Source organism: Schistocerca cancellata, chromosome 3 (assembly GCF_023864275.1).
Source record: "Schistocerca cancellata isolate TAMUIC-IGC-003103 chromosome 3, iqSchCanc2.1, whole genome shotgun sequence".
NCBI lineage: Eukaryota > Metazoa > Arthropoda > Insecta > Orthoptera > Acrididae > Schistocerca > Schistocerca cancellata.
Genome location: NC_064628.1, coordinates 777,978,279 through 777,988,065, shown reverse-complemented (window position 1 = coordinate 777,988,065; position 9,787 = coordinate 777,978,279). Strand labels below are relative to the sequence as shown.

Genomic DNA, 9,787 nt, shown 5'->3' with positions numbered 1-9,787 from the left:
TATGAAGCCCAGGCTGACAGTCTAAGTAACCTCTGTACAACAAAATTCAACAAATCCTACCTGTAATTTTGCTCTGATTTTCAATAAAAAGTTTTTTGTTACTCTGAAATGTTGAGAGGTTCTATGCTGGTGTTCTGAATGCTGCGAAGAACTAAACAGAGAGAAACAGACGCTGACAAATTTTTTCATTCCTGCTGGAAGTATTACGCACTTCATAAGAATAATTTCAATTGTATTTTTCTTTTTTCCTTCATATTCATACATAAAATAAGGTAGTTATCCTTCAAAATACATATTTATAATTGGCAACATAATTACTTACGCTGAACAATTAAACTATCATATTTACAAAGATTACAAATGTATAGGCTCCCCTGTGTAATACATTATACTTTACTGATGCTTTCATGTAAATTCATCCTGTTCGGGTTCATATCCTATCAAAGTAGGTGGTATTCCAAGATGTGACAACAGCTGCATCATAGTTACTTTATGTCCTTGTTCATGTGTCATTTCTAATAAATCCTGAAGAGCACTCTGACATCCAGCTTTCCATTTACAGATGGATTCCCTTAGCTTTGTCAAATCATGCTGCAAACAAGAACAATGAGAGATTGTAAAAATTAAGCAATAGGGCTGTAGTACATAAAATGCCACACAAAGTAATTACTTTTAGCTATAGGTTAACAAAATTTCCCAGTACACAAAGCCCAAGTAGAATATAGCCTTGCCATTACCTGAGATATTTATTATACTTAACTAGTATGTGATCATAGTTCAACAACTGTGCAAAACCAGAGCGGGCTGGGGGTGATGATTTGATGAGTATTATGATTATCTTGCATATGTAAGAGTGTCTTTTAAGCAATTTCAAAGTGAACAGCTATTGCAATTACAATGAAATGAAACATTATGACGGTAACTTGTTACCATTTAGCATGCAACAATATTGTATAGTCTCATAAAATTGTTATTAAAATCTGTGGAACCAGGCACTCCACACTAAATTTTAAACAACAGATATAACAAACTTGTTTCGCTTGCCTTTTTCCGATAGAGCTGAGCAACTCTCAGCGACTGCACTTTATCCTCTTTCGCGGCTACATTTCTTTCTAAATCGGCCAGTGTTTTCTGATCGTAAACTATTTCGAAATCAGTATCAACACTCGTACTGTTTGCAATCTCTGTAACATCAGTTTGCGAACAACGGTTATCTACGTCTGGGCTTACGGTTTCATTTTCAACTGCGTCTCGCAGTTGCGCCTGCGTGCCTCTCCGCCTCACACGATGCTCTTTTTTGCTTATAACAGTTTTATGTGGGCCTTCACCTCTTTTCGGCGTTTCTGTGGACTTCACGTCTCTCTTCGGGGTTTCTGCAGATTTGAAACTGTTTGGTGTCACCCATTTCGCCTTTGACAGTAATTCATCACTTCCCTCATTTTTATCAGGTGTACTTACAAAAGAACAACTGGGAGAAACAGTGGGAGATTTTCTTTTGAGGCCTACACGTCTGCAAGGAGTAAGGAGCGATTTATTTATGCCATGAGTTTGAGACTGTGGTGTTGTAGGATTACCCGTATGCTCGTTAACCAAAGCCATATCAACCGAAGGCTACGAAAACACAAAGTAAATACAACAACATCTGAATGCCGAACAACTACTGAACCAACTTTCAAAATTTGACGCCATCAAACTTCTCACAGATTTTATTTCATCAAAGCCGTCCACAGCGGTGTCAAATACTAGCAAAGATCGTATGAATGTCGTACACACCTCCTTGGGTACACAATTCAAAGCGGCGTGTCGAGAAGAAATTTTATATTTGTTTGCTGTAGGAGGAAATCTAACAAACGACGCGAGTGTAAAATGCTGGCCAAAAGACCAGAACGAGGGAACCATGATTACAGCAAACTGTGTTAAGTTTTTCGCTCCCGCTTTTGTTTATGACACTCTGGATTTGCGGCGCACAAATTTAAATTGCTTGTTTTGGTTGTTCGTCGTTCGACAGTTTGTGGTGACTAGAGTTATGGGTTCCGTACGGCTTACAAAAATTATGGTAAACATATGCTGTTAAACAAACAACAGGGGAATAACAATGAACTCTTCATCTTATGGTAGAAGATCCCTTTTTGCTTCTTCGACGGATAGCAGTCTTCCTGTGGTATGTAAAACGTTTCTGACGAGTTATAGCCTTTCGATGTTGCGTTCAGTATTATAAGTATTGGGATCAAGCTACGCAAATGAATGAACGATTTTGCTGGTGAATTTCCGTAGGGAACAGGAGTAATGTAATAGCATTGTTTGTGAATGCTGGTGAATTCAGAACGACAAATGTTTCAATATGGATTTCTTACTGTGTTCATTTCGTGGCCCGTCTTATGCACCATCTGCCGAAACTGGATGGAAATGAAGACTAATTTTTATTTGTTGGTAGAAATATCGTTTCTCGTCCCAGTATGAAACTAGTGTAATTTCGTATTTACATAACAGAAAATATTAGAATTCTATTTCATAAGATGATACTGTTACCTAGTGTTTAACCATCCCTGCTGCAATTACTTTATTGGACGTAAGGCCTACTTGGAAAAATTTCAGTCAGACTGTTTACGAACAATCACTGGCCATTTTGCCTTGTTTTCATAGATATTTGTGCTTATTTTTAAAATAATACCTGTATATTTTCTGTACTTTGACTGGAATGTTGCCAAGTCATATAACACATTACTGATGTATCATAACTACATTTTGAATGTTAATGCAATTGTGTAATTTATAAAGAGTACAGCTAGTGTAACTTGCAACCCACAAAATATAACATGGATCTTTGATACATCGTTCATCACTAGTCCATTGGTAACATGTAGTTTTGTCCACAGAAGTATCAGTTTTCATTACTGAGTAGCAGCATGAACTGGTGATTTTCAAAGAATATTGCTTTTTCCATTGTCATTAAATGCCAGTGATATTCAGTACCTACTTGAGGATTGAAGTTTGCAGGAGATATTTATTTGTTTTGGCCAGTGAAGGTGTGTGCTGTGGTCTTAGTAGAACTGCCCTCCAGAGTAGTCCTTCAGTTATTTTGCCACCATCATGCACAAATTGTGCAAATTGATGTAATTAATGACCCCGTCAAGTGTTACTCTTATGTGCTATGATTGTTCATTGTATAGCTGTAGACTATGTGGTCCAAAACAAGTGAAATGTGAGATAACATGCCAGGTCTCATGAATGTGAGCTATTGGTATATTCTTTAAGTCTGATATCATATGTTATGTACAGATAGTGAAGCAGATGTATTTGTTTGTATGTTTCAGCTATAGTTATTGGTTGTGTATTTTGTTTGTTGTATGTAGTGTCGTTCTTGTGGGTGGTGGCTTGGATCATGTTGTTTATTTCTTTTGCACACATTGCATATCACAAAAAAACATTTACATCCTTAATGGAAACCCTTATTTTCCCTCGTGTTCTCTGATATTTTAAAGTTTTTTATATGTTTTGTATGTATAATGGTGTTAACAAGAACAATTTACCTGCCCAAAACCTTGTGTAGCTAAGATCCTGTTAGCTTTTATGTTTTTAGTTTTGATAATGTTTGCATGTTATTGATGTCATCTATATCCATCAAGGTAATGACATTGTTGTCTTTAGGTGTCCCATCACATTGTTAACTAATCCAAATATGTCCAGTTTACACAAAATACTGGCTGTTAATAATTATTTATATACATGTAATGGATCATGTTTGTGTATTTCATAACCTTGAGCCAGTCAACTACCTTGTTGAAGACAATATCAGTTTTCTAGTGTGGGTATTCTGTATATTTTCAGAGAGACAGCATGTTGCCATCTGTTATAATGAGTTACAAAACTAATGAGGTTGGTACATTGAACTCATGTATTATCTTCCAGAGCTTGGTCCAATTAATGCTGTCATATGCCTGCCAGAAGTCAATGAATGTAATTTGTGGTCTTTATCAAATTCATAAAACTTCTGCATCATTTGTCTCAGTGTGAAGATGTGGTCAGTGGTTGGATGTCCAGGGATAAATCCACACTGGTGTATACCTACAATTCTTCCGAGCAATGGTTTTAGTCGACTTAGTATTAGAGTGATGTACACATTATATCCTATCTCCAGCAGTGAGATCCGTCAATAATTATGCACTTTTATGACATTGCCTTTTTCAAAAATTGGGCATAAGATCGCCTTTTTCCAATCTGTGGGAATCTCCTCTGCTGATCATATTTCAGCCATAAGCTGTCTGAGACCCTCTATTACCGCTTCCCCCAGTACCGAAACAACTCCACAATGATGCCACTACCGCCTGGAGCCTTACTGTTTTTAAGTGCCTCTAGGTTGTTTTTTTCTCATCTGATGTTGCCTCGGGAACTACTTCTTTTTTCCCTTCTATTTTCTCTAGTTCTTTTGTTTCTACCTGATCTTCAAGATTTAGTATTTTGTCAAAATATCTTCCAAACTCATCTGCTTGCTCCACTGAAAGAACCACTCTTTCCTTACCATCTGTCAGAATTAAAATCTGTGGTCTATGCCTCTCACAAACCTTGTCTGCCAAAAGGAGAAGTGGATTGCTTTCCTCAACTCCTCAGTTTGCATCAGTAGTTGTTTATAATATTCTCATTTCTTCTGCTTATGATTCCATCTGTCAGTCCTCTTTCCCCTGTGTATGTAATCTTTGTGTTGTCAGTGGGATTCTTCAGCGATTCTAATCTTCATGCTGTCCTAGTCTTCACCACCTCTTCACATTCATCATCAAACCATTGCTTTTTCATGGGCTTTGGTTGATGTCCCAACTCTTCACTTGCACCTGTAGTGACCACCAGCTCTCAACAACTCCACCTGCAGTCCTGAATGACAGGAGAGGCATGACTTTTTCTTGATAGCGTCATCTACTTGCTCATTTGCAAGCATGTCTTTGTCACAACGAGCCACTGCTTCATTTCTCTTTCACCATTTGGTGGATGGTTTCAGTTGCAGTTTCAGAATCACTAGAAGATAGGCAGTATTGTTACTTGTTCAGCACACCCATGGTGTAAGTATTTAAATTTGATTAAAATAGAGTTGTAAAAGTGTAATCTGGAGTACAAGTTTTCTTGTACAGTGTCAAGCTTAAAAACACTCTGGGTGTCTGAAGACACTAAGGCAAGAAATTGTTCCAACCCTGGCAGTCTGATATATCCAGATACTTAAGACAGTCAGCTGCACGTATCCTGAATGGCTTAGTGGCAGGGGGCCAATTAACTGAACAGCCACTCAAAGTTGGGGTGGACTGCCACACTCAATGCAAATCATTGAGGCAATGCTGAGATTTTCAGGACCTCTTAAGCCAGGAGGAGATGCCACCAAATTCTGAGTGGTGGTTCACCAGTCCCTGCACACTGACTCCAAATTGAGCTGGTCTGGAAGGCTCCAGTTGGTATCCAAATGTTCTCATGATAGACAGCTTCTAACATCTTGAGGTGGGAAATATAGACAGCCATAAACCACACAGGGATAATCTAACCATGATTTGATAAATCCCCTATCAAACTGCGGGAGGCAGAACCTGTTAACTCCCCATGTCGTTCTGCTGAAGTATTTCTAAATGTCAAATGATTTGAAGTCATTCACTGGTTGGTCTTTCAGGTGTAGGAGTCAGGCTAATTTAATGTCAAATTTTAGGTCCAAAAGGGCACATTGCTCTTAAAATGTAAGACTTTGTTCCCCATTGTGAGCTCTGGTTGGTTAATAACTTCAAACAGCAAGGTTAAAATGGACAAACATAGCCTTCTCTGGAGAGACAGAAAATCAGTTTTATTAGTCCAAGCTTCCATCTTCCTGATGGTCAGTTGTAGTTGCATGTTGTCGTTGTAAGATCAGAGGAAGAGCAGAAGATTGCAAAGTCATCCACAAACTAAAACCATTTAGCAGCAGGAGACTGTGTAGGGGATGCCACTGAGAGCAATTGCAAACAGTGTGCTACTGGGTACACTGCCTTGGGGGACCCCATTCCCTGACTACTGCAGCCAGACAACTTATAACCAATGCAATATCGTAAACACAGGTCCTCAAGGAAGGAATGGACAAAAAATGGCAGAATCCATGTAGTCCCTATACAGAAAGTTGCCAAACGATACTGTGCCTCCAAGTGGCGGTTTTTTGGAGGAAAAAAACCACACCAATCAAATAGTTTCAGCATGATAAGGAGCCTTGTCCCAAGTACAATTAAGCTGCCAAGAGCAGAATGGTACAGCCTGAAACCACACTGGGAGTAGGACAGGAGCCAGACAAGGCGAGGGTTGACTGTGTGCTCGAAAGTCTTGCCCATATAACTGTTAATGTTAGTATGATCCTGGAATTAATACTGCCTCCTTCCCAGTCATGGGGTACTGTCCATAAAACTAGATCCGATTTAAACAAGACAGGGCCTTACCCATGCCCCCAAGGCATAAATGACAGAGCATGGCATAATGAACCTGATCCAGTTCTGGAGCCTGTCTCTGGCAACAGTCAGGGCTGATTCCAATTCCCATAGACAGAATGGAATATTGTAGACCACCTCATTTACACAAGAAGAGCCTCCTCACCTCCACAGTCCTAAGGAACACTTGGAATGCAGGGGTTTGGACAATGCAGTGATGAAAAGAAAGTGTTCAGCTAGAATCTGAGCCTATCTTTAGGCATGCACACCAAGCCCCCATTTCAAAACAAGGCTGTATGGGAGATGTGCTGATCTTGCCTGAAATCCTACTTATTTAGTTGAAAACTTGCACAATGGTAGTGGACCGATTAATGGAAATAATGGTTTCCTTTCAGAAGTTCCTCACTGGTTCTTATAACACTTGTCTTGCTTGTGCTCTTGTAGACCTGAAAGCACAAAGATTTTCTGCATTTGGATGGTGTTTGAATTTCTGCAAACTTGTTGTTTTTGTTGTTGTTGTTGTCGTTGTTGTTGTTGTTGGTGGTGGTGGTGGTGCCTTAGTGCGTAAAACAGCTGAGATCACAAGTGCCTGTGTCATATCTTTAAATGGTCAGTTACCAGATGAAGTTGAAGTTGGTAATACTCAGAGCCTAATCGAATGGTGTAGAGGGATAGCTAAAAACAAGCACTACCCCTTTGAGGAGGATGCTCAGATGGTTAAAAATTACGAATAAAAAATAAAATGTGATCTACAGTTCGTGCTGCATGTGGTAAAATATCTGACAATTCAGATGGCAAAATACATCACAATAAGCACAGAGTGGTGCGAGATTGTACTTAACAAATGACAATGACAAATGACAGTACCCAATACGCAGATGAGTTAAAAGTATCTCCTCATGATGAGAAGGGTGAGAGGAAGACAGCCAAGCCATTGTGAGTTGATTAATTTCCCAGAGTTTGGTACTAAACAGAGAAGACCGGTATTCATGCCAGGATGACACATTGTACCTGTGTGAAGCAAAGCAGAGATCTTCTGAGGGCACAGAATAGCTAAAAGGCCTACGTAGTCAGACTGCAGCCTTGGCAGCAATATCGGCAACTTCATTCCCTGACATTCCTACATGACTAGAGACCCACATGTACATAACTTTGGCTCCATCATCAGTGAATACCTGCATTCGTGGATTTGTTGTACTAAGGGGTGGTATGTGTATAGTACACAGAGGCTCTGGAGGGCACTAAGTGAACTGGAACATAATACATAACTGAGAAACCTGTACTGTCAGATGTACTGGGTGGCCTGATAGAGAGCAGAAAGCTCTGTAATAAAAATCGGGCACTGGTCTAGAAGCCAGTATCTACAATATGTTTGTTGCAGATGACAAAGGCAAGGCCAACACCATGGTTGATCTTAGAGCCATCAGTGTAGACAAAGGTGCTGTCTCCATGTTGCATGTGAAATACGAGAAACCTACAGCAATAGGCCAAATCTAGAGTAGCATTGGGAAGTAAGCTGAGTCCAAGATGAACACCAATATCTGCATGAAGCCAAGGCAGTGAAGGGCTCTCAGCCATTGCGAATGTGGCAGGTAACATAAGGTTAAGCTTCAGAAGCAGTGTCTGAAAGTGAACTCTGGAAGGCAACAAAGAAGCTGCACTTACCCCTGATTGGTGGTCAAGGGGGTCAGCAAAAAAGAACACATAGGCTAGAGGATATACGGCATGCATATCTGCTGAGGAGAACATCACACCAGTGTGACAGCAGTAGTTTGGCAGCATCTGCAGAGAGAGACTAAAAATCAGGCTAATGTAGAAAGCTCCAGTAGCCAAACATGACTCAGTAGTGGATCGTGTTGAGACGTCATAAAGTAGACAGTCATGCAGACAAGTAAACGAGATACCCCTAGTCCATTTTTGATCAGACAAGGGACTGGTATAAGTCTAGAAGGATATTTCCGATCCACGCCCCATGAAGTACCATTTGAAACATGTAGCATATTCAGAGATTGGGTACAGTGAGCTGCCGGGTAAGATATGTAGGAGGAACAACAGATCTTCATATCAAGCATAAACCCCAAGAATTTCATGGTTTTGACAAACAGAAGAGCAACAGGACTGGTATGTAAGGACAGTGGGAGAAACTACTTTTGTCGCCAGAAGTTCAGGCAGACAGTTCTTTCAGTGGAAAAGTGGACGCTGTCGTCGATGCTCCTTGAGGAAAGATTGTCCAGACATTGCTGAAGTTATTGCTCAAGTAAACAGGTCCATTGAGAGCTGCAATACATCATAAAGTCATCGATGAAAAGAGCCTAAGATACCTGGTGGGAGACAGTCCACAATAGGGTTAATTGCTATGGCAAAGAGGACTACGCTCAGACTGGGCCCTTAGGCATCCCGTTCTCCTGAAGAAAACTATTTGACAAAGCTGAACCCACACACCTTTGAAAACCTGGTCTTTTAAAAACTCACAAATAAAATGGGGCAGGTGGCTTCGTTAGCCCCACATGTGCATTGTATGGAGGATGCACGTCCTCCAGCAGTTATCTTAAGCCTTCTCCACACCAAAAAACGCAGCTACAGTCTGGCATTTCTGTAGAAATTTCTTCATAATGTGGGTTGACAAGGTGATGAGATGATCAACTGCAGAGTGGTGCTTACACAATCCACATTGTGCATTTGTTAGCAAAATCTGTGACTCAAGCCACCACACCAGCTGAACACTGATTATATGTTCCATCACATTGCAGACACTGCTGGTGAGGGAAACTGGGAAGTAACTGGGTGGAAGATGTTTATCCTTACCAGGCTTGGGTATGGGGATTATAGTGGCTTCATGCCAATGGCTGGGAAATATGCGGTCCGTCCAGATGCGATTATATGTATGAAGGAGAAAGTGGTTGCTGTCAAATGATAGGTACTGCAACATCTGAATGTAAATACTGTACAGTCCTGGATCGGAGGACCATGACAAGGTGAAGTCATGTTCAAGATCCCTCATAGTAAAAATGGCATGGAGCATTCGTGATTCTGGGAGGGGAAAGATATCTCCTAAGCCGCATCCACTTGTTGCCAAGGTAGCAAGGCAGGATGGTAATGGACGGAGCTCAAGATCTCTTCAAAGTATCAGCCCAATGTGTTGAAAATATTGACAGAACCCACAAAGACATCGTTCGCTACGTCATTTGCTAGTCAGGCCAGGAATTGGGAGATGTAACTTGTTTCCAGAATGCCATTGTAGGTTATCCCCAAACAACAGAAATGGGAATAAACCTGTTAAAAAGTTAGTAAAACAGATCCAGCTAGCTTTTTTGTAATTTCTGATAATGTAACGACACTTTGTGTGCAACTGCTTATAACAAATACAG

The 9,787-nt window shown here is 40.4% G+C and overlaps 2 protein-coding genes across 4 annotated transcripts in view; one reads left to right on the top strand and one right to left on the bottom strand.

Moving 5' to 3' along the window:
• Positions 1–215: 215 nt before the first annotated feature.
• On the bottom strand, positions 216–1,729 carry LOC126175823 (uncharacterized). Its single transcript, XM_049922818.1, has 2 exons — positions 1,045–1,729; positions 216–591 (listed from the first exon to the last, which is right to left on the bottom strand). Exons 1-2 carry the CDS (start codon positions 1,597–1,599, stop codon positions 406–408), a joined length of 741 nt encoding a protein of 246 aa, XP_049778775.1. The 5' UTR covers positions 1,600–1,729; the 3' UTR covers positions 216–405.
• Positions 1,730–1,847: 118 nt separating this feature from the next.
• Positions 1,848–9,787, top strand: part of LOC126175822 (condensin complex subunit 2) — a 203,144-nt gene continuing 195,204 nt past the window's right edge. Inside the window, exon 1 of one of the 3 annotated variants that reach the window (XM_049922817.1) lies at positions 1,848–2,161. In XM_049922817.1, coding sequence (XP_049778774.1) covers positions 2,096–2,161 — 66 coding nt within the window. In that variant the 5' untranslated portion in view covers positions 1,848–2,095. The remainder of the gene's footprint in view (positions 2,162–9,787) is intronic. The other 2 variants (XM_049922815.1, XM_049922816.1) reach the window with 2 other exon arrangements.